At 53.3% G+C, this 24,629-nt stretch overlaps 1 protein-coding gene across 1 annotated transcript in view; it reads left to right on the forward strand.

The window, feature by feature from the left end:
* adamts13 (ADAM metallopeptidase with thrombospondin type 1 motif, 13) overlaps positions 1–24,629 on the forward strand; it is a 63,433-nt gene that overhangs the window by 7,692 nt on the left and 31,112 nt on the right. The window contains exons 4-17 of the mRNA XM_067969998.1: positions 1,039–1,180; positions 4,829–4,968; positions 6,355–6,438; positions 8,526–8,650; positions 9,361–9,507; positions 10,768–10,902; positions 12,223–12,373; positions 14,473–14,577; positions 15,416–15,567; positions 17,574–17,637; positions 18,564–18,690; positions 19,862–20,010; positions 22,370–22,490; positions 24,254–24,334. Of these exons, the coding sequence (XP_067826099.1) occupies positions 1,039–1,180; positions 4,829–4,968; positions 6,355–6,438; positions 8,526–8,650; positions 9,361–9,507; positions 10,768–10,902; positions 12,223–12,373; positions 14,473–14,577; positions 15,416–15,567; positions 17,574–17,637; positions 18,564–18,690; positions 19,862–20,010; positions 22,370–22,490; positions 24,254–24,334 (1,723 nt within the window). The remainder of the gene's footprint in view (positions 1–1,038; positions 1,181–4,828; positions 4,969–6,354; positions 6,439–8,525; positions 8,651–9,360; positions 9,508–10,767; positions 10,903–12,222; positions 12,374–14,472; positions 14,578–15,415; positions 15,568–17,573; positions 17,638–18,563; positions 18,691–19,861; positions 20,011–22,369; positions 22,491–24,253; positions 24,335–24,629) is intronic.

Raw genomic sequence — 24,629 nt, forward strand, 5'->3', positions numbered from 1 at the left:
TTGCAGTTTCTGTTTTTCTCTTTTGTGGTGAAGTGGTCTAAATTGGCACTTGCTGAGGCGAATTGCTGAGGGAAGTTCACGAACACAAATCTTTGAAGGCAGCAGGACAAGTTGAGAAAGCTGTTAAAAAAGTATATGGGATCCTGGGCTTTATTAATAGAGACAGAGAGTACAAAAGCAAGGAAGTTATGCTAAATCTTTGTAAAACACTGGTTAGGCCCCAGCTGGAGTATTGTGTCCAATTCTGAGCACCGCACTTTAGGAAGGATGTCAAAGCCTTGGAGAGGGTGCAGAGGAGATTTACTAGAATGGTACCAGGGATGAGGGACTTCAGTTATGTGGAGAGACTGGAGAAGCTGGGATTGTTCTCCTTAGAGCAGAGAAGGTTAAGGGGAGGTTTAACATAGGTGTTCAAAATCACAAAGGGTTTTGATAGAGTAAATAAGGAGAAACTGTTTCCAGTGGCAGAAGGGTCGGTAACCAGAGGACACAGATTTAAGGCGATTGGCAAAGGAACCAGAGGGGAGATGAGAATTTTTTTTACGCAGCGAGTTGTTATGATTTGGAATGCGCTGCCTGAAAGGGCGGTGGAAGCAGATTCAATAATGACTTTCAAAATGGAATTGGATAAACACTTGAAGGGGAGAAAATTTGTAGGACAATGGGGAAAGAGCAGGGGGAGTGGGACTAATTGGATAGCCCTTTCAAAGAGCCGGCACAGGCACGATGGGCCGAACGGCCTCTTTCTGCACTGTCTGAACCTATGATTCTATAAGTTTCTGTGGATTTGCAGCTGCCTTTGGGGAGAGGCCAGGTAATGAAGGTCAGAAAAAAGCATCAGGAAATGACTGGTTTACTTTCCCCTTTTAAAAAATCCTTCAGATATTTGGAGTGTCAGTTGTGAGTTGTGACCCACGTGCACTAAATGCAAGAATTCTATTTATAAAATTGCTCTGGATCTTCTCAAAAAATAAACTGATATCTGTGTAATTTATATTTGAAGCTAATATTATAATTTCACCCCTCCCCACCATGTAGGATGCAGTGATATTTACAAAGGATAAGAAGATTTACATTCACTCAAAGGATGTGGTACCGGCTGGTGATGGAGAGAAATTTGTAGCTCTCGTTGTGTTCCATTATCCGTTCTCTGATGATGCTCAGAGTCCTGCTGATGACAGTAAGATTGCAGATCATTAGATTTCTGGTCAGGTATGTTGTAAAGGTGTCAGTCGTAGCTCATTGGAAAGCACTGTCTTGCCTCTGAGTCGGAAGGTTGTGGGTTCAGGAACTTGAGCCCATAATCCAGGCTGACACTCCCGGTGCCTGTACTGAGGGGGTTAACTCACTGTGTTACAGGAGGAGGCCCTGCTGTATCACCTTGTGTTTTTCTGCCTGCTCTCTCCCTCTCATGCTGCTATGATGTGGAGATGCAGGTGATGGACTGGGGTTGACATTTGTAAACAATTTTACAACACCAAGTTATAGTCCAGCAATTTTATTTTAAATTCACAAGCTTTCGGAGGCTTCCTCCTTCCTCAGGTGAATGTTGTGGAAATGAAATCCTCGAAATGAAATCGCATTTATAAATCACAGAACAATGCTTGGTGATTACAGACAGTTTTTTCAACTGCCCGTTGCCAAGGCAATCAGTGTGCAGACAGACAGGTGTTACCTGCAAGGTCTCCGAATATACAAATCACCAAAAAAAAAACAGAGATAGAGAGGTAGAAACATAGAAAAGACAGCAACTGACCCGTTATATTAAAAACAGATAACATTTGTTCGCTGGTGGGGTAACGTGTAGCGTGACATGAACCCAAGATCCCGGTTGAGGCCGTCCTCATGGGTGCGGAACTTGGCTATCAATTTCTGCTCGACGATTTTGCATTGTCGTGTGTCTCGAAGGCCGCCTTGGAGTACGCTTACCCGAAGGTCGGTGGCTGAATGTCCTTGACTGCTGAAGTGTTCCCCGACTGGGAGGGAACCCTCCTGTTTGGTGATTGTTGCGCGGTGTCCGTTCATCCGTTGTCGCAGCGTCTGCATGGTCTCGCCAATGTACCATGCTCTGGGGCATCCTTTCCTGCAACGTATGAGGTAGACAACGTTGGCCGAGTCACAGGAGTATGAACCATGTACCTGGTGGGTGGTGTCCTCTCGTGTGATGGTGGTATCTGTGTCGATGATCTGGCATGTCTTGCAGAGGTTGCCGTGGCAGGGTTGTGTGGTGTCGTGGACGCTGTTCTCCTGAAAGCTGGGTAATTTGCTGCGAACTATGGTCTGTTTGAGGTTGGGTGGCTGTTTAAAGGCGAGTAGTGGAGGTGTGGGGATGGCCATAGCGAGGTGTTCGTCGTCATTGATGACATGTTGAAGGCTGCGGAGAACATGGCGTAGTTTCTCCGCTCCGGGGAAGTACTGGACGACAAAGGGTACTCTGTTGGTTGCGTCCCGTGTTAGTCCCCTGAGGAGGTCTATGAAGTTCTTTACCCAAACACACGGAACAGCCATGGGGACCAAATTCGCACCCCAATACACCAACATTTTCATGCACAAGTTCGAGCAGGATTTCTTCACTGCACAGGACCTCCAACCAACACTATACACCAGATACATAGACGACATTTTCTTTCTATGGACCCACGGCGAGGAATCACTAAAGAGACTACACGATAACATCAACAAGTTCCATCCCACCATCAAACTCACCATGGACGACTCCTCAGAATCAGTTTCTTTCTTGGACACACGAATCTCCATCAAAGATGGGCACCTCAGCACCTCACTCTACCGCAAGCCCACGGACAACCTCACGATGCTCCACTTTTCCAGCTTCCACCCTAACCACGTCAAAGAGGCCATCCCCTATGGACAGGCCCTGCGAATACACGGTCTGCTCAGACAAGGAGGAACGCGATGGACACCTACAGACGCTGAAAGACGCCCTAGTAAGAACGGGATATGACGCTCGACTCATCGATCGACAGTTCCGACGGGCCACAGCGAAAAATCGCATGGACCTCCTCAAGAGACTAACACGGGACGCAACCAACAGAGTACCCTTTGTCGTCCAGTACTTCCCCGGAGCGGAGAAACTACGCCATGTTCTCCGCAGCCTTCAACATGTCATCAATGACGACGAACACCTCGCTATGGCCATCCCCACACCTCCACTACTCGCCTTTAAACAGCCACCCAACCTCAAACAGACCATCGTTCGCAGCAAATTACCCAGCTTTCAGGAGAACAGCGTCCACGACACCACACAACCCTGCCACGGCAACCTCTGCAAGACATGCCAGATCATCGACACAGATACCACCATCACACGAGAGGACACCACCCACCAGGTACATGGTTCATACTCCTGTGACTCGGCCAACGTTGTCTACCTCATACGTTGCAGGAAAGGATGCCCCAGAGCATGGTACATTGGCGAGACCATGCAGACGCTGCGACAACGGATGAACGGACACCGCGCAACAATCACCAAACAGGAGGGTTCCCTCCCAGTCGGGGAACACTTCAGCAGTCAAGGACATTCAGCCACCGACCTTCGGGTAAGCGTACTCCAAGGCGGCCTTCGAGACACACGACAACGCAAAATCGTCGAGCAGAAATTGATAGCCAAGTTCCGCACCCATGAGGACAGCCTCAACCGGGATCTTGGGTTCATGTCACGCTACACGTTACCCCATCAGCGAACAAATGTTATCTGTTTTTAATATAACGGGTCAGTTGCTGTCTTTTCTATGTTTCTACCTCTCTATCTCTGTGGTTTTTTTTGGTGATTTGTATATTCGGAGACCTTGCAGGTAACACCTGTCTGTCTGCACACTGATTGCCTTGGCAACGGGCAGTTGAAAAAACTGTCTGTAATCACCAAGCATTGTTCTGTGAATTATAAATGCGATTTCATTTCGAGGATTTCATTTCCACAACATTCACCTGAGGAAGGAGGAAGCCTCCGAAAGCTTGTGAATTTAAAATAAAATTGCTGGACTATAACTTGGTGTTGTAAAATTGTTTACAATCATGCTGCTATGTTCATGGGTGCTGCCATCACCATCACCCCTGACCTCTCTGGACATGTCCAGGAAGCAGAGTTCAATCGGTGGCCGATCTGGAAAGTGGCGGAGCAATAGCAGGTGCCCTAATCTACATATGTAAAGTAATCAGCATTTCACCAGAGGGGGAGTTCAAAGAGGACAAATCGCAGAAAAGAATTATCTATTAGTCCTCGCTGCTGGTCTTAAATCCAGAAAACTAGGCTCCAGGCCTCGCACCACTGATATCTCACTCAGCATGTACTACGTTTCAGTATTGATCGACCGTGATCTCATTGAATGGGAGAACAGGCTCGAGGGGCTAAATGGCCTCCTCCTGTTCCTATATAACAGGCTCAAGGGGCTGAATGGCCTTTTCCTGTTCCTATGTAACAAGTTTGAGGGGCTGAATGGCCTCCTCCTGTTCCTATGTAACAGGCTCGAGGGGTTGAATGGCCTCCTCCTGTTCCTATGTAATAGGCTCGAAGGGCTGAATGGCCTCCTCCTGTTCCTGTGTAACAAGCTTGAGGGGCTGAAAGGCCTTTTCCTGTTCCTATGTAACAGGCTCGAGGGGCTGAATGGCCTTTTCCTGTTCCTATGTAACAAGCTCGAGGGGCTGAATGGCCTCCTCCTGTTCCTATGTAACAGGCTCGAAGGGCTGAATGGCCTCCTCCTGTTCCTAGTATTAAATTTCATTTGCTATTTGCTCGCCCAATGGCATAGACAATCTAAGTGCACCCTGAAAAATCATTTACTGAATAATCCATTCTGTTTGAACATCGCAGGACGAACCAGGCGTTCCCTCGTTACAAGACAATCGGTGAAGGAGGCGAAACATCTGGAACTGCTGGTTGTGGTGGGATATGATGTGTACGACTTTCACAAGCAAGACACAGAGCGCTACATCCTCACCAACCTGAATATTGTGAGTGTCCTTGGGCCCTGTCATGGAAAACGAACAGCCCACAGGCTGGTGGGGGCCTGGGGACTGGGGCCTGGGCTGGTGTTACTGAGATGCTTCACTTGCAAGAGTTTGTATGTCTGGTTTCCCAGGGATGCCAAACTGTGGCTCTCTGATGCGTTGTTGGGTGCACGGGAGGGCATTCACATCGAATTTACAGTGCAGAAACAGGCCATTCGGCCCATCGGGTCTATCCCGGTGTTTATGCTCCACAAGAGCTCCTCCCTCCCTACTTCATCTCACCCTATCACCATATCCTTCTATTGCTTTCTCCCTCATGTGTTTATCCAGCTTCCCCTTAAATCCATCTACACTATTCGCCTCAACTACTCCTTGTGGGAGCGAGTTCCACATTCTCACCACTCTCTGGGTAAAGAAGTTTCTCCTGAATTCCCAATTGAATTTATAGTAGAAAGTAAATATTTGCAGGGTTATGGGGAAAGAACAGAGGGAGTGGGGATAATTGGATAGGTGCAGGCACGATGGGCTGAATGGCCTCTTTCTGTGGTGTAAGTTTTATGATCTATGAAAGTTTTGACTTTTAGACTTCTGCGGTAGACGCCTTAACTTTCTGAGGCCGTGTCTCTGGTTTATATATTGATGTAAGTCCCCCACTTTATTGTGTATTTCCTCATTCCCTATTCTTTGCATGGCCTGGTGCCGGGTGGGGGAGAGGGAGGGGGGGGGTGCTGATGGGGTTCACTCTGCCCCCGGACTGCTGACTGCGTCCCTGTCGCTGCTCAACCAGGAGGTGCCAGAAACCACTCCAAGTGCTGAGACCTGACGTGTGGGGAGTGTAACAGACTCGGGAGGAACAGGTGACTTTGGACCTCTGGTTCCCAAAGCTCTCCAGCACTGGGGGTTTTCCTCGCCTCATGTCCGGGTCTGTTGGAGACTCATTGGTAGAGATTGATCGCTCTGATTAGTCAAAGACTCCATTATGGTTGTACCGAGCGGCTATCTGGATGGTAGACGGTGAACTAGATGGTCTTTTTCCATCGAGCACTTCCTATGTTCCTGACTGTGACCCTGGCCTCTGGTCTTCCTTCCGCCATGTTGGGAGGTGTTGCGGTGCACGCTCGCACCTTGCTGCATGCCCCGGTACCTCCATTTCGGTGCCTCTGTGCCGCGCGGCTTCCCAGCTGAGTGGGTGGCACATCCTGATCCCGGCGCTCCCCATAGTCATGGGGAACCCATCCATTGGGAGGCGCGTGGGAGCTGGCCGGAGAAAGCTTACCCCCCCAGTGGCACGTTGCATCTCCCTGACGCCCGCTGCCCGTCTCCTGATCCTTTTTATTTCCTCTTCCAAACGACTCCCGACTTTTTCTCTTGACTTTCTTTTTCCCACAGGCTGCTGAACTGCTGCGAGATGCTTCCCTGGGTGCTCAACTGCGAGTTCATCTAACCAAGATGGTCATCCTGTCGCAGCCTGAGGTACGAGGCCTGGTCCAGGGTGCTCAACTCAACCAACAACAACTTGCATTTATACAGCGCCTTTAACGTAGTAAAAACGTCCCAAGGCGCTTCACAGGAGCGTAAATCAGACAGAATTTGACACCGAGCCGCATGAGGAGATATTAGGACAGGTGACCAAAAGCTTGGTCAATGAGGGAGGTTTTAAGGAGCGTCTTAAAGGAGGAGAGAGAGGCGGAGAGGTTTAGGGAGGGAATTCCAGAGCTTGGGGCCCAGGCAGCTGAAGGCACGGCCGCCAATGGTGGAGCGATGGAAATCGGGGATGCGCAAGAGGCCAGAATTGGAGGAGCGCAGAGATCTCGGAGGGTTGTAGGGCTGGAGGGGCGAGGCCAGGGAGGGGTTTGAAACAAGGATGAGACCAAGGGCAGGTCATTGCTCTCCATTTCTCTGGGTGCTCGTGTGGTTGAAGGCAGTGTTGGCTATTTGGAGGGGAGGGGTGTCTGAATTGACACATTTATGTGTGTCCTCAAAGGAGGACCTGGGTTTTGTGACCTGGTTCTTCTGAATCCCTTGAGCCTTATTTAAAGAAACTCAAATTATCTATACATGAGGTAAAGCCACAGCTGGAGTATTGTGCGCAGTTCTGGTCACCACATTACAGGAAGGACGTAATTGCTCTGGAGAGACTGCAGAGAAGATTTACAAGAATGTTGCCAGGGCTTGAAAATTGCAGCTACGAGGAGAGATTGGATCGGCTGGGGTTGTTTTCCTTGGAGCAGAGGAGGCTGAGGGGAGACTTGATTGAGGTGTACAAAATTATGAGGGGCCCAGATAGAGTAGACAGGAAGTATCCCCTGTTTCCCCTAGCGGAGAGTTCAAGAACTAGAGGACATAGATTTAAGCTGATTGGTGAAAGGATTAGAGGGGACATGAGGAAAATCTTTTTTACCCAGAGGGTGGTGGGTGTATGGAATTCGCTGCCCGAATCGGTGGTCGAGGCAGAGACCCTCAACTCTTTTAAAAAGTACCTGGACCTGCACCTAAAGTGCTGTAAGCTGCAGGGCTACGGACCGGGTGCTGGAAGGTGGGATTAGAATGGGCACCTGGTTGTTCTACGAGCCGGCACGGACACGATGGGCCGAATGGCCCCCTTCTGTGCTGTATCTTTTCTATGGTTCTATGAGTCCGGTGGTGTGGTGGTTATGCTACTGGACTGATAATCCAGAGAACGTGAGTTTGAATTTCGCCGTGGGCAGTTTGAGAATTTGAATTCAGTTTAAAAGATCTGGAAATAAAAAGCTGGGATCAGTAAAAGTGACTGTGAAGCTGTCGGATTGTCGTAAAAACCCAACTGGTTCACTGATGTCCTTTAGGGAAGGAAACCTGCCGTCCTTACCCGGTCTGGGCCTACATGTGACTCCAGTCCCACACCAACGTGGTTGACTCTTAACTGCCCGCTGAAGTGGCCACTACCATCGGTTCAAGAAGAATGCGGCTCACCACCACCTTCTCAGGCCAACTCGGGACAGGCAATAAATGCCGGCCTCGCCAGCGATGCCCACACCCCGAGAAAATCCTTCTCAAGCGTCTTCCACACTCAGCTTTGAGCTGGCTCTCCAAAGATATCCTGGAATTTTTGCAAATTTGCTCCCCAATCCCAATCCATTTAGGAATTGAACTGTCAGAGACCCTGGTACCACACTCCACAGTGACAACAGTAAACAATTGGTGAAGGGCTGAGCCCCACAGTGCAGGACACCACTACCATGGGTGGGAAGAGAGACAAAAAGAGGTGAATCAGGAAGTAGTCACTAGACGAGACCAAGGTTGGGTTTTAAAAGCCTGTAAACTGTAGGAGGAAAGGGAAGACTGAGGGAGGTGAGGAGTTCCATGGTTTGAGATCCTGGGAAAGAATGAATGAGAGTATGAAATGGCAGCTCTGAACTGTAGTAATATTGCTAAATAGGAGAGCGATGGAGAGGGGTTGGAGGCTGGAGAGGGGTTGGAGGCTGGAGAGGGGTTGGAGGCTGGAGGTGAGAGTGGGATCATCTAAGCTTCCAGTCACGCCTATATGTAGTCAACAGTGACAGCAGTCTTCTCCTCAACAGCTGGGACTACAGATCACCAAAAACCTCACCTCATCGCTCATCAGCTTGTGCAGATGGAGCAGAATGATTAACCCAGAGAACGACTCTGATCCACTCCACTCTGATCTCATTCTCTACGTTACCAGGTACTGAACAAGTCACTCTGTTGGCGTTCTGAGCACTGCCTGATCTTATACTCTGGGAGGCTGGGCTTTAATCACTGGACTCTGTCACCTTATTGGTTTGGGTTTGGGGTTTGGGTTTGATTTAGGGTTTGGGGTTGGGGTTGATTTAGGGTTTGGGTTTGGTTTGGGGTTTGGGGTTGGGTTTGGGGTTGAGGTTGATTTAGGGTTTGGTTTGGGTTTGGGGTTGGGGTTGGTTTGGGGTTTGGGGTTGGGTTTGATTTAGAGTTGGGTTTGGGGTTGGGTTTGGGTTTGGGGTTGGGGTTCGGTTTGATTTAGAGTTGGGTTTGGGTTGGGTTTGGGGTTGGGTTTGATTTAGGGTTTGGGGTTGGGTTTGATTTAGGGTTTGGGTTTGGGGTGGGTTTGGGGTTGGGTTTGATTTAGGGTTTGGGGTTGGGTTTGATTTAGGGTTTGGGTTTGGGGTGGGTTTGGGTTTGGGTTTGGGGTTGGGTTTGATTTAGGGGTTGGGTTTGGTTTGGGGTTGGGTTTGATTTAGGGTTTGGGGTTGGGTTTGATTTAGGGGTTGGGTTTGGTTTGGGGTTGGGTTTGATTTAGGGTTTGGGGTTGGGTTTGATTTAGGGTTTGGTTTAGGTTTCGGTTTGGGTTTGGGGTGGGATTGACTACTCTGCCAAAGGCACAAATTCATTTTCCTTCCATTCCGTTTCTTTTTTGAGGTTTGACCTGGAATCTGACAGCGGCAACAAGATGGTTCGTGGCGTGACACAGCTGGGTGGGCTCTGCACCCGGTCCTGGAGCTGTGTGATCACCGAGGACACAGGGTTTAACCTTGGCATCACCATGGCTCATGAGATAGGTCACAGGTGGGTGAAGGGGGGAGAGTTTCAGCTCATCAATAATAATAGAACAAAATCATTTTTTAGAGCCGTGTCTACAAGGGGACTCGGAGTGATGGATTCTACGGGAGGAGGGGTACTCTATCGGGGGAGAGAGATTCTACGGAGAGAGTGAGACTTCAGGGATAGTGGGCTCAATTTGGAAATGGTGGCGGGTTGGCAGCGGGGGTTGGGGGTGACGGTGCGCGTGGCAAACCCGAATAAACAAAACTTACCGTTTCCGACGCGATCATATCGTAATTGATGATGATTAACGTGCTCTCCGGGTTTCGTGCCCTGCAGACACCCTGTTTGACAGGCTGGCTGCTGTTAGGAGCTGCAACGTGAGGGGGCAGGGGGAGAGAAAGAGAGAGAGCGAGAGTCATCCGGCACTGGAACGGAAGATCGGGGGGTGGGGGAGAGAGGGGAAGATCGGGGGGGGACATCAGGGTGGGGGTGAAGAACGGGAGATCAGGGGGACATCGGGGGGGGGTGAAGAAGGGGAGATCGAGGTGAAGAAGGGGAGATCGGGGGGACATCGGGGGGGGGGGGGGTGAAGAAGCGGAGATCGGGGGGGTGAAGAACGGGAGATCGGGGGGACATCGGGGGGGGGTGAAGAAGGGGAGATCGGGGGGGTGAAGAACGGGAGATCGGGGGGACATCGGGGGGGGGTGAAGAAGGGGAGATCGGGGGGGACATCAGGGCGGGGGTGAAGAAGGGGAGATCGGGGGGCACATTGGGGGGCGGTGAAGAAGGGGAGATCGGGGGGACACGGGGAGGCAGGTGGAGAAGGGGAGATCGGAGAGGGAGACATTGGAAATCGGAGCAGGGTGGAAAGGTAGGTTGATTCTGTGTTTTAACTTTGTGCAATGGTTTTTTATGTAATTTATTTTTGTTTCTTTTTGCCTGATCCGGCCCTGGCTTCCCGTGAATCAGAAGCCGTGGGAAAGCCGCCCAGATAAGTTAAAAATCGTCCCGACCATGTAATCTGCCACAGGTAAAGTGCCTTAGGTGCCTCAATGAGATACATTTGGCTCTTTAACTGACATCCTGCCTCTCATCAGGGTTCTGAGGAAAGCTCATTGACCTGAAACATTAACCTGACCGTCCCCTCCTCACAGACGCTGCCCGACCTGCTGAGCCTTTCCAGCACTTTCTGACTTTGTTTATTTTATGTTTGAGGTGAGGTCAGATATCTGCGGTCGATGCCTCAGACAAGCACATTTTAATTTTTTTTGTTGTTGGTAGTTTTCGCATCAACCACGACGGGCACAGGAACGACTGCGTTGGCAACGCACACATCATGGCGGCAGAGGGCGGTTATAACAGCGTGGACCTGACCTGGTCCAAGTGCAGCCGCGAGCAGTTCGTGAAGTTTCTCAGGTAAAGCTCTCCTCACCTCGTTTTCCACCTCCGCACTTTCAAACGCGTTCGCTCCATCGCCACCTGCTATCGAGGCGTGAGGCAGCGCTGCCTGTCCAGTCGGGGCTGTCACTACTCCATCGTCTCCTCCACAGGTAATTTCACCACCTTCTTTTCTCAAAGTTTCCACCACACCCCCCGACTTCTCCTGAGGGCACCGACTCTCCCTGGGGTACGGGTCCCACAGACACCGACTCTCACTGGGGTACGGGTCCCACAGACACTGACTCTCACTGGGGTACGGGTCCCACAGACACTGACTCTCACTGGGGTACGGGTCCCACAGACACTGCCTCTCACTGGGGTACGGGTCCCACAGACACTGACTCTCACTGGGGTACGGGTCCCACAGACACTGACTCTCACTGGGGTACGGGTCCCACAGACACTGACTCTCACTGGGGTACGGGTCCCACAGACACTGACTCTCACTGGGGTACGGGTTCCACAGACACTGACTCTCCCTGGGGTACGGGTCCCACAGACACTGACTCTCACTGGGGTACGGGTTCCATGGGCATCGACTCGGAATGGGGAGGAGTTCCATTGGCCAGCTGCCCTCTGGCACCCCACCCAAGTGGTCACTCTTCATGCCTGAGCCCAGACCATGAGCATTGATAGGCTATTCAAGCCTGGTGGGCATCACGGCCGAGCTTCACTCTGTGCTCTGAGTCCCCGGATAGTGATCAGGAGCAGGAGCATATGAACAGGAGGAGGCCATTCAGACCTTCGAGCCTGTTCCGCCATTCAATTAGATCATGGATTATCTGTATTTTAATCCCGTTTACCTGCCTTTGCTCCATATCTCTTGATACCCTTACCCAACAAAAATCATTTGGTATTAGTCTGAAAATTTTCAATTGTTCCCCTGAATCCACCACCTTTTTGGCGGAGAGAGTTCCAGATTTCCACTCCCCTTTGTGTGAAGAAGTGCTTCCTGACATCACCCCTGAACGGCCTGGCTCTAATTTTAAGGTTCTGCCCCCTTGTTCTGGACTCTCCCCACCAGAGGAAATAGTTTCTCTCTATCCACCCTATCGAATCCTTTAATCATCTTAAACGCCTCGATTAGATCACCCCTTAATCTTCTATACTCGAGGGAATACAAGCCCAGTCTATGTAACCTGTCCTCGTAATTTAACCCTTTTAGTCCCGGTATCATTGGCAGTGAAAGGCGCTATATAAATGCAAGTCTCTCTTTGACTGTTGCCGCTCCAACTCTATTGACAGTTAAATTGACTCCCAGTTAATATTAATCATTTCTTACTTTTATTCCGCCAGCACAAGTCAAGCGACGTGTTTGAACGACCTGCCAGCGACAGAGTCTGATCTCTCCAGCCACAAACCAGGCCTGTACTACGGGGCGGACGAGCAGTGCAGGATTGCCTTTGGAGACAAGGCGTCTGCCTGCAGCTTCAGCAATCAGGACATCGTAAGTGGCGTCTGGAACCCACCGGACCCTCGCCCTCCGATTACCCACCGGACACTCCCCCACTGATTACCCACCGGACCCTCGCCCTCCGATTACCCACCGGACCCTCGCCCTCCGATTACCCACCGGACCCTCGCCCTCCGATTACCATCCGGACCCTCGCCCTCCGATTACCCACCGGACCCTCGCCCCCTGATTACCCACCGGACCCTCGCCCCCTGATTACCCACCGGACCCTCGCCCTCCGATTACCCACCGGACCCTCGCCCTCCGATTACCCACCGGACCCTCGCCCCCTGATTACCATCCGGACCCTCGCCCCCTGATTACCATCCGGACCCTCTCCCCCTGATTACCATCCGGACCCTCGCCCCCTGATTACCATCCGGACCCTCTCCCCCTGATTACCATCCGGACCCTCGCCCCCTGATTACCATCTGGACCCTCGCCCCCTGATTACCATCTGGACCCTCGCCCCCTGATTACCATCCGGACCCTCGCCCACTGATTACCATCCGGACCCTCGCCCACTGATTACCGACCGGACCCTCGCCCTCCTATTACCGACCGGACCCTCCCCACTGATTACCCACCGGACCCTCGCCTTCTGATTAAGGCCGGGACGGAAATACTGGTTCACAGAATCTTACAGCGCAGCAGGAGGCCATTCGGCCCATCGTGCCTGTGCTGGCTCTTTGAAAGAGCTGTCCAATTAGTCCCACTCCCCTGCTCTTTCCCCCATAGCTTTGTAAATTTTCTCCCCTTCAAGTATTTATCCAATTCCCTTTTGAAAGTTATTATTGAATCTGCTTCCACCGCCCTTTCAGGCAGCGCATTCCAGATCAGAACAATTCGCTGCGTAAAAAAAACGTTTCCTCATCTCCCCTCTGGTTCTTTTGCCGATTATCTTAAATATGGGAGGAGAATTTTTTTTACTCAGTGAGTTGTTCTGATCTGGAACGCGCTGCCTGAAAGGGCGGTGGAAGCAGATTCAATAATAACTTTCGAAAGGGAATTTTTGCTGGGCTATGGGGAAAGAGCAGGGGGAGTGGGACTAATTGGACAGCTCTTTCAAAGAGCCGACACAGGCACGATGGGCCGAATGGCCTCCTTCTGTATTGTAAGATTCTATGATTCATCCTCCCTCTGATTCTTTTGCTAATTACGGTAAATCTGTGTCCTCTGGTTACCGACCCTCCTGCCACAGTTTCTCCTTATTTACTCCATCAAAACCCTTCATGATTCTGAACACCCCTATTAAATCTCCCCTTAACCTTCTCTGTTCCAAGGAGAACAATCCCAGCTTCTCCAGTCTCTCCACATAACTGAAGTCCCTCATCCCTGGCACCATTCTAGTAAATCTCCTCTGCATCCTCTCCAAGGCCTTGACATCCTTCCTGAATTGCGGTGCCCAGAATTGAACACAATACACCAGCTGAGGCCTAACCAGTGTTTTATAAAGGTTTAGCATGACTTCCTTTTGTACTCTATGCCTCTATTTATAAAGCCCAGGATCCTGTATGCATTTATAACAGCCTTCTCAACTTGTCCTGCCGCCGATTTGTGTACATACACCCCCAGGTCTCTCTGTTCCTGCACTACCTTTAAAGTTGTACCGTTTAGTTTATATTGGTTCAGTTAGCCCAGCATGGAATGGCTGAACGTGTTCGCCATTCCAATAAAACATCCTCCCAACCAAACCCGATTGCATTTCCACAGTGAGTGGGAGCAGGAACCTGGCTGATTTGCCCCCCTTCCCAGCACTGGGCTCTGGCCTCCGACCCCACCCACTGCCCCCCCCCCCCGACCCCACCCACTGCCCCCCCGACCCCATCCACTGCCTCCGACCCCACCCCTGAACCCACCCATCCCTGTCCCTGCCTTGCCCCATGACCTGTATCTCGTGCCCTGCCCTGTCTGGGTTTGAACTTGGCAAAAGCTGATGACCATGCTGATCACTACTTATCAGTGAATGCCCCTTTTTTGAGAGGAGTTAAGTGATAAATCTATCCTGAAATGCCCTTTCGTTTATATTATAAGTCTCTGTAATTCATTCCGCGCCCTGTCACTAAGTACTGGGTGCTTTTGTTTCTGTGCAGGATGTGTGCAACGTTCTGTCATGTCACACAGATCCAGCAGACCGCAGCACATGCACCCGTTTATTCATTCCCCTGCTGGATGGCACAGAATGCGGCCCCAACAAGGTACAAGTAACCAATGTCTTTGTAACGCTTGTAAAAATGAGGACAGCATCTCGTTAACGGTCAACGTTAGGTGTCAGCCGTGGCTCAGTGGGCTCAGAAGGTCGTGGGTTCAAGTCCCACTCCAGCGACCTGAGCCCGTAATCCAGGCCGACGCTCCCAGTGCGGTACTGAGGGAGCGCTGCATAAGAAATAGGAGCAGGAGTAGGCCGTTCGGCTCCGCCATTCCATCAGATGATGGCTGATCTTCAACCTCAAATCCACTGTCGGAGGTGCCGTCTTTCAGATGAGACGTTAAACCGAGGCCCCGTCTGCCCTCTCAGATGGATGTAAAAAAATCCCACGGCCACTATTTCGAAGAAGAGCAGGGGAGTTCTCCCCAATATCCTGGGGCCAATATTTATCCCTCAACCAACATCGCTAAAACAGGTTAATTGGTCATTTATCACGTGGCTGTTTGTGGGATCTTGCTGTGCGCAAATTGGCTGCTGTGTTTCCTACATCACAGTGTACCCATCATTACATTGCCTTTCAAAAGGCAATTGGACATGTAGTTGACGAGGACTAATTTGCAGGGTCATGGGGAAAAAGCTGGGGTGTGGGACTAAATTGGACCACTCTTTCAAAGAGCCAGCACAGGCACGACGGGCCGAACGGCCTCCTTCTGTGCAGTGAGATTCTATGATTACAGCAGTGACCACACTACGTCATTGGTTGTAAAGTGCATTGGGACGTCCTGAGGTTGTGAAAGGCGCGATAGAAATCCAAGTTCTTTCCGATTCCTTTCCTTAACCAATTACTCAGGCGAGAAATGATTTTAACCAATGTTGTTTCTCTCCAGTGGTGTTTAAGGAGGAGCTGCACGTCACTCGGGGACCTGGATGTGATTGGGGTTGTTCAGGGGGCCTGGTCTAGTTGGTCACCGTTCACCAGCTGTTCACGGAGCTGTGGGGGTGGAGTCATTCTACGCCACAGGCACTGCAACAATCCACGGTAAGCAGCTGCTGCAGAAAGCAAAATATAAGAACGTAAGACCAGGGGGAGGCCATTCAGCCCCTCGAGCCTGTTCCGCCATTCAATTAGATCATGGCTGATCTGTATCTTAACTCCATTTACCCGCCTTGGTTCCGTAACCCTTAATCCCCTCACCCAATAAAAATCTATCAATCTCAGTTTTGAAATTTCCAATTGACCCCCAGCCTCAGCAGCTTTTTGGGGGAGAGAGTTCCAGATTCCCACTCCCCTTTGTGTGAAGAAGTGCTTCCTGACATCACCCCTGAACGGCCTGGCTCTAATTTTAAGGTTCTGCCCCCTTGTTCTGGACTCCCCCCACCAGAGGAAATAGTTTCTCTCTATCGACCCTATCAAATCCTTTAATCATCTTAAACACCTCGATTAGATCACCCCTTAATCTCCTGAACTCGAGGGAATACAAGCCCAGTCTCTGCAACCTGTCCTCGTAATTAAGTGTCCCCTCCCCAAGGGCTCAGTGGGAGATATGTTCCCCCGGTGCGACACTGAGCCACACAGTGTAGGAGGGCCCAGGCTCTATGCATAATTAGCTGATCTCAGCCAGGGCTCGCTGGTGATGGCCCCTGTAGTCGAATATCCTGCCGACATACATGGCTCTGGGCGGCCACGCCTGTAGATCCCGTACCCCAGGTTTAAGCAAGTTGCTAAAAGGGATTATTAGAGATGCATTGTATAATCATCTAATCAGGGTACAGTGGTGTAGTGGACCCGGACTGGGCACTCCTGGTCTGTCTGTGATTCAGTACCACACCCGGACTGGGCACTCCTGGTCTGTCTGTGATTCAGTATGGACGGGAGACCATAACCATAAGACCATAAGAGATAGGAGCAGGAGTAGGCCATTCAGCCCCTCGAGCCTGCTCCGCCATTTAATGAGATCATGGCTGATCTGATTTTTACCTCAACTCCACTTTCCTGCCCTTTCCCCATATCCTTTGACTCCCTTGCTGATCAAAAATTTGTCTAACTCAGCCTTGAACATATTCAATGACTCGGCCTCCACAGCTTTTTGGGGTAAAGAATTCCAAAGATTCACGACCCTCTGAGAGAAGAAATTCCTCCTCATTTCCGTCTTAAACGGGCGACCCCTTATTCTGAGACCATGCCCCCTAGTTTTAGATTCCCCCATGAGGGGTAACATCCTCTCAGCATCTACCCTATCGAGTCCCCTCAGAATCTTGTATGTTTCAATAAAATCTCCTCTCATTCTTCTAAACTCCAATGAGTATAGACCCAACCTGTTCAATCTTTCAATCTGTGTGTGACTCAGTACCACACCAGGCGGGGGACTCCTGGTCTGTGTGTGACTCAGTACCACACCAGGCGGGGGACTCCTGGTCTGTGTGTGACTCAGTACCACACCAGGCGGGGGACTCCTGGCCTGCATGTGACTCAGTACCACACCAGGCGGGGGACTCCTGGCCTGCATGTGACTCAGTACCACACCAGGCGGGGGACTCCTGGTCTGTGTGTGACACAGTACCACACCAGGCGGGGGACTCCTGGTCTGTGTGTGACACAGTACCACACCAGGCGGGGGACTCCTGGTCTGTGTGTGACTCAGTACCACACCAGGCGGGGGACTCCTGGTCTGTGTGTGACACAGTACCACACCAGGCGGGGGACTCCTGGTCTGTGTGTGACTCAGTACCACACCAGGCGGGGGACTCCTGGCCTGCATGTGACTCAGTACCACACCAGGCGGGGGACTCCTGGCCTGCATGTGACTCAGTACCACACCAGGCGGGGGACTCCTGGTCTGTGTGTGACACAGTACCACACCAGGCGGGGGACTCCTGGTCTGTGTGTGACACAGTACCACACCAGGCGGGGGACTCCTGGCCTGCATGTGACTCAGTACTGCTCTGCCTTAATTAACTGAGTCATGCTGGGAGCTTCCTCCTTGTTATTAATGTCACGAAGAGTTTGAGGTGTTCCTGATTGATGAAACGTTTGGATTTTTCTAGGCCTGCCTTCGGTGGCCGTAAGTGTGAGGGAGTGGATATGGAGGCAGAAATGTGCAACACACAGGTAAGGGCGAGTGTGTCAGTCATCAGAACCGGGCACCCACAGTGTGGCATCAGGCAGGAGCCAAGCCCAGATTGTTTGGGCACCTTATATTTAAGGGGCATCCAGTCAGAAACTGGACAAGGATAATGAGAGGTGCAGAGGGGGGGGGACCAAGAGTGACTCCCCATATTAGGAATTTAACTTGTGAGGATAAGTTCAGAAAATTGGGATTGTTTTAATTGCAAAAGAGGTGATTTCAAAGGGATTTAATTAAAGTTTTCAAGATTCCGTAGGGAATTAACAAAGTTGGTCCAGGCAAATGGTCCCCGACAGGATTTGGAGTTGGGAGTTGGGAGTGAGAAGGGAGGTCAGAGGAACTTTTTCATCCAAAGGGGAATCGAGTTGTGAAATAAGTTCCCAGGGAGACACATTGAAGCGGAGAGTGTGAATAGGGTCAAAGGACAATGAGATCTGTTTCCGGAGAGGGAAAGGATTGTGGGTGATCGTGAGAAGGTGGATAGGTGGGGTCGAGCGATATCTCCGGGAGTGTTTGATGGGACAGTGTAGAGGGAGCTTTACTCTGTATCTAACCCTGAACCTGCCCTGGGAGTGTTTGATGGGACAGTGTAGAGGGAGCTTTACTCTGTATCTAACCCTGAACCTGCCCTGGGAGTGTTTGATGGGACAGTGTAGAGGGAGCTTTACTCTGTATCTAACCCTGTACCTGCCCTGGGCGTGTTTGATGGGACAGTGTAGAGGGAGCTTTACTCTGTATCTAACCCTGTACCTGCCCCGGGAGTGTTTGATGGGACAGTGTAGAGGGAGCTTTACTCTGTATCTAACCCGTGCTGTAGCTGTTCCTGGGTGGCTAATGAACGACAGTGTCTCCGATGCTGCAACTGTTTTTTCTGTTACCTGCTGTTTTTCTTATTCTATTCTTTCTGTAGGCCTGTCAGGCAACTCAGTTTGATTTCATGGCTACACAATGCTCAGACACCAATTCCCAACCTCTCTACCTGACCCCCAGGGTTCCAGTTTACTATAAGTGGCTGCCCGCGCTCGGTCACACAAAAGGTAAGATCGCAGTGAACACAGAGTCTTATCTCCGTGACATCAACGTTATATAATTTTTGGCAGGGAGGGAGTGGAATTCACCCTATAGAATCATAGAATGAATGATACAGCACAGAAGGAGGCCGTTCAGCCCATCGTGCCTGTGCCGGCTCTTTGAAAGAGCAATCCAATCAGTCCCACTCCCCTGCTCTTTCCCCAGAGCCCCGCAAATTTCTCCTTTTCAAGTATTTATCCAATTCCCTTTTGAAAGTTATTATTGAATCTGCTCCCACCGCCCTTTCAGGCAGCGCATTCCAGATCAGAACAACTCGCTGCGTAAAAAATATTCTCCTCATCTCTCTGGCTCTTTTGCCAGTTATCTTAAATCTGTGTCCTCTGGTTACCGACCCTCCTGGCCCACAAGGAAAGGGTAAAATAAAAGTTTTGATAACCTCCCTGGGCCCCGGTTGCTGTTCCCGGCAGTTTTGACCTGCTGGAGGATCCGTCACTGCTCCCCCTGTTCAGGCCTCAGGTTAAAATAGCAGTCGGGCCTCGATGATGTCTTCGGAGTTCGAACTGCATATTTAAAGAGGACCCCACCGGCTTGGGGCAACTTAAAATCGCAGTCAATCAGATCGGGGAGGGAAAGGAGTGGGTAAATCCTCTCGGCCCATTTTACCTGCCTCCTCCCCCCCCGCCCCATGTCTGGTTCCCACCAGGGGTGGGAGTTAAAATCAAGGCCAATGTCTTGAGTCAGTTTTACCTCACGGATGACATCAGTCAGACAGCAACTGACAGGGAAATCCCCCTCGACAGGGAAGTCCCCCCCCCCGACAGGGAAATCCCCCCGACAGGGAAATCCCCCTCGACAGGGAAGTCCCCCCCCCCCCCCCCCCCCGACAGGGAAATCCCCTCGACAGGGAAGTCCCCCGAGACGGGAATCCCCCCCGAGACGGGAATCCCCCCTGAGACGGGAATCCCCCCCGACAGGGAAGTCCCCCCCGACAGGGAAGTCCCCCGAGACGGGAATCCCCCCTGAGACGGGAATCCCCTCCGACAGGATGAAACCACTGAGAATGGACTGTATTGTGACAGTCGAATTGTATGATAACCCTGCTGTCCCTACATGGCCTCAGCTTGTGTATTAAACGGAGTGCCCCTGTAATGTGCTGATCTATTTGCCCCTTACCAGGTGACATGCTGTGTAAGTACATGTGCCGAGTGGAGGGGAAGAGTTTCATGGTGAGCCGGGGGGACAGTTTTGTGGATGGGACCAGGTGTGAGTTGAGTAACTCGGATACAATATCATCGTACGGACTCTGTGTCGCCGGGCATTGCAGGGTAACTACCGAAAACCACTTCAAACCCACGTCATGGCTATTGCACTCTCTCAACACTGGACAGTGGCCCATAACTACCTCCCGCTGTCCCTCGCTCCCCGCTCCCTGCGTCCCTCACTCCTGCTGTCCCTCGCTCCCCGCTCCCCGCTGTCCCTCGCTCCCGCTGTCCCCCGCTCCCGCTGTCCCCCGCTCCCGCTGTCCCCCGCTCCCGATTTCCCCCGCTCCCGATTTCCCCCGCTCCCGATTTCCCCCGCTCCCTGCGTCCCCCGCTCCCCGTGTCCCTCGCTCCCGCTGTCCCTCGCTCCCTGCGTCCCTCGCTCCCTGCGTCCCCCGCTCCCGCTGTCCCCCGCTCCCGATTTCCCCCGCTCCCTGCGTCCCCCGCTCCCCGTGTCCCTCGCTCCCGCTGTCCCTCGCTCCCGCTGTCCCTCGCTCCCTGCGTCCCTCGCTCCCTGCGTCCCTCGCTCCCTGCGTCCCTCGCTCCCTGCGTCCCTCGCTCCCGCTGTCCCTCGCTCCCGCTGTCCCTCGCTCCCTGCATCCCTCGCTCCTGCTGTCCCTCGCTCCCCGCTCCCTGCGTCCCTCGCTCCCTGCGTCCCTCGCTCCCGCTGTCCCTCGCTCCCGCTGTCCCTCGCTCCCGCTGTCCCTCGCTCCCTGCGTCCCCCGCTCCCTGCGTCCCTCGCTCCCTGCGTCCCTCGCTCCCGCTGTCCCTCGCTCCCTGCGTCCCTCGCTCCCGCTGTCCCTCGCTCCCTGCGTCCCTCGCTCCCGCTGTCCCTCGCTCCCTGCGTCCCTCGCTCCCTGCGTCCCTCGCTCCCGCTGTCCCTCGCTCCCTGCGTCCCTCGCTCCCTGCGTCCCTCGCTCCCTGCGCCCCTCGCTCCCGCTGTCCCTCGCTCCCTGCGTCCCTCGCTCCCTGCGTCCCTCGCTCCCGATTTCCCCCGCTCCCGATTTCCCCCGCTCCCGCTGTCCCCCGCTCCCGCTGTCCCCCGCTCCCGCTGTCCCTCGCTCCCTGCGTCCCTCGCTCCCGCTGTCCCCCGCTCCCGCTGTCCCCCGCTCCCGATTTCCCCCGCTCCCGCTGTCCCCCGCTCCCGCTGTCCCTCGCTCCCTGCATCCCTCGCTCCCTGCGTCCCTCGCTCCCGCTGTCCCTCGCTCCCTGCGTCCCTCGCTCCCGCTGTCCCTCGCTCCCGCTGTCCCTCGCTCCCTGCGTCCCTCGTTCCCTGCGTCCCTCGTTCCCTGCGTCCCTCGTTCCCTGCGTCCCTCGTTCCCTGCGTCCCTCGCTCCCGCTGTCCCTCGCTCCCTGCGTCCCTCTCTCCCTGCGTCCCTCTCTCCCTGCATCCCTCGCTTCCACTGTCCCTCGCTCCCTGTGTCCCTCGCTCCCTGCGTCCCTCGCTCCCTGCGTCCCTCGCTCCCGCTATCCCTCGCTCCCTGCGTCCCTCGCTCCCTGCGTCCCTCGCTCCCGCTATCCCTCTCCCTGCGTCCCTCGCTCCCTGCGTCCCTCGCTCCCGCTGTCCCTCGCTCCCTGTGTCCCTCGCTCCCGCTATCCCTCGCTCCCTGCGTCCCTCGCTCCCTGCGTCCCTCGCTCCCACTGTCCCTCGCTCCCTGCGTCCCTCGCTCCCTGCGTCCCTCGCTCCCGCTATCCCTCGCTCCCTGCGTCCCTCGCTCCCACTGTCCCTCGCTCCCTGCGTCCCTCGCTCCCACTGTCCCTCGCTCCCTGCGTCCCCCGCTCCCTACGTCCCTCGCTCCCGCTGTCCCTCGCTCCCTGCGTCCCTCGCTCCCTGCGTCCCTCGCTCCCTGCGTCCCTCGCTCCCGCTGTCCCTCGCTCCCGCTGTCCCTCGCTCCCTGCGTCCCTCGCTCCCGCTGTCCTTCGCTCCCTGCGTCCCTATGCTCCCGCTGTCCCTCGCTCCCGCTGTCCCTCGCTCCCGCTGTCCCTCGCTCCCTGCGTCCCCCGCTCCCGCTGTCCCTCGCTCCCTGCGTCCCTCGCTCCCGCTGTCCCTCGCTCCCGCTGTCCCTCGCTCCCTGCGTCCCTCGCTCCCGCTGTCCCTCGCTCCCTGCGTCCCTCGCTCCCGCTGTCCCTCGCTCCCTGCGTCCCTCGCTCCCGCTGTCCCTCGCTCCCTGCGTCCCTCGCTCCCTGCGTCCCTCACTCCCTGCGTCCCCCGCTCCCGCTGTCCCCCGCTCCCGCTGTCCCCCGCTCCCTGCGTCCCTCGCTCCCTGCGTCCCTCGCTCCCTGCGTCCCTCGCTCCCTGCGTCCCTCGCTCCCGCTGTCCCTCGCTCCCGCTGTCCCTCGCTCCCTGCGTCCCTCATCTTTTGTGCTAAAGCCCGGGATTTCTTTCACTGTGTTACTGATTTTGTTTTACGTGCTGCCCTGGTAGATATTTGGCTGTGATGGGAAGCTGGACTCTGGCCTGGTGTCGGACAGCTGTCGGGTGTGCGGTGGCGATAACTCCAGCTGCAGGAAGCTGATCGGCTCGTATGCCGAGGGCACTGTCAGAGGTAACCGGGACTGACGAGGACACCTCGGGGAGCTGGCTAGAGCTGACGATTGTTATTTTATTTCCTTACGGGGTTACAGGCCCCAGGGACACCAGTCACACCATGAAACCTCGCACCGAACCCTGGGCCAAATACCCAATCCTGATGTGAGCATAGACCCCGAGTGTCAGCAAGCTATTCAGCTATGGAGGGCATCACAGCCCAGCCCAGCCCGATCCTGTCCTTACCCAAAGTCTACACACAGACCTTCCATCAGGAGTCAGTAGACAGAGACCAGGAATAGGAACATGGGAACAGGAGGAGGCCATTCAGCCCCTCGAGCCTGTTCCACCATTCAATTAGATCATGGCTCATCTGTATCTTAACTCCATTTACCCGCCTTGGTTCTGTAACCCTTAATCCCCTCACCCACAAAAATCGATCAATCTCAGTTTTGAAATTTTCAATTGACCCCCAGCCTCAACAGCTTTTTGGGGGAGAGAGTTCCAGATTCCCACTCCCCTTTGTGTGAGGAAGTGCTTCCTGACATCACCCCTGAACGGCCTGGCTCTAATTTTAAGGTTCTGCCCCCTAGTTCTGGACTCCCCCCACCAGAGGAAATAGTTTCTCTCTATCGACCCTATCAAATCCTTTAATCATCTTAAACACCTCGATTAGATCACCCCTTAATCTTCTGCACTCGAGGGAATACAAGCCCAGTCTGTGCAACCTGTCCTCGTAATTTAACCCTTTCAGCCCCAACTGATTTTTCTTCTCCCTGACCCGGTGAATACTGAGGTCAATTATAAGCACTCCTACTGCCACCCAACTGAGATGAGCTAGCTCAGCACAGAGTGGGGACGCAGAGAATACTCTCTTGGTCTGTGTGACTTAGTACAACTCGGGTTGTCCCGAGGATGCATTGGTGATGGGTTGGTGTTCTGTGTCAAGATGGGTGGTGTGTGTAATTAGAATGCTGACCTTTCCCCCTGGGTTCGGACGCAGGGCTGGTGAGGCGAAGGCCCCCTCCTGTTGGGGAGTTTCACGCTGAGCCAGTGGGCAATGGAATAATCCAGAGCGAGGGAGGTCCGAGCCTCTCTGTCCGCGGGGCCTGTGTTGGGTTGGAGTTTGCCTCAGCCGAGTGAGGAGAGAAAGATCAGCTGAGGGTTTCCGTCTCCTGGATCACCATCCACTGCCGGGGTGAACCCGCGAGTGAGCAACGGGTCAGTGGGGGATCGGGGCTAAGTGGTGGGGCCCGTTCCATTTTTAATTATCTCGCCCACTCCCCGTCTTGACTCACTTCACCCACCTCCCAGCCCCCCCAAGTTATGTGTATCAGGGGGTGGTCTTTGGATTGTAGATCCAGGACCCCAGTGCAAGTCGGCACATTCATGGGAGAGGGGTGGGGGGAAGGGGGAAGATACTTGGAGCGAGACAAATACGGGGCAGTTTTTGATCTGGCGCTCTCGCCAAGTTTGGACAGTGGAGTTTCGAGGGCGGACTGCTCACGATTTTCCGGGAGCACGTAGTCAGGAAATGGCTCCTGTCATCAGCCCTGTGAGCTGGCTCCAGGCTCCTGCATTCTATGCTATCGAGAAACCCAACCCATAGATTACAGGAGTTCAGGACAGCAGCAAGTTTGAGGAGAGCCACTGTCACTGTAATAAGGTGACGCACGTTTAATTTAAGCCGAGGCTTGCACACTCTCGTGGCCCGTTGTGCATCTCTGCTCACGACTGTGCTCGCACGACTAAAACTGACGGTGTTTTATTTTCGAATTGCAGAGTACGTCACTTTCCTCGCAGTCCCGCCGCATTCCACCAATGTCCGAATCTCCAACAGCCAGGCTGTCTTCTCACATCTAGGTAAGGCACTGGAAAAAGGTTTCATTCATCTTTGAGGGAGTGAAAAGGTGGGGGGGAAACCGGCGAGACCCCCAGACCCAACCTCAGCAGCGTGATCAGGAACAGCAGAGGAGAGGGAGTGTCACTTAAACCCGATAGAAGAGAATCAAGGCGTCAAACATAGAATGTACAACTCGCCAAGGCTTCTTCGACAGCACCTCCCAAACCCGCGACCTCTACCACCTAGAAGGACAAGGGCAGCAGGCGCATGGGAACAACACCACCTGCACGTTCCCCTCCAAGTCGCACACCATCC

Source organism: Heptranchias perlo, chromosome 31, assembly GCF_035084215.1.
Source record: "Heptranchias perlo isolate sHepPer1 chromosome 31, sHepPer1.hap1, whole genome shotgun sequence".
In the NCBI taxonomy this organism is placed as follows: Eukaryota; Metazoa; Chordata; class Chondrichthyes; order Hexanchiformes; family Hexanchidae; genus Heptranchias; species Heptranchias perlo.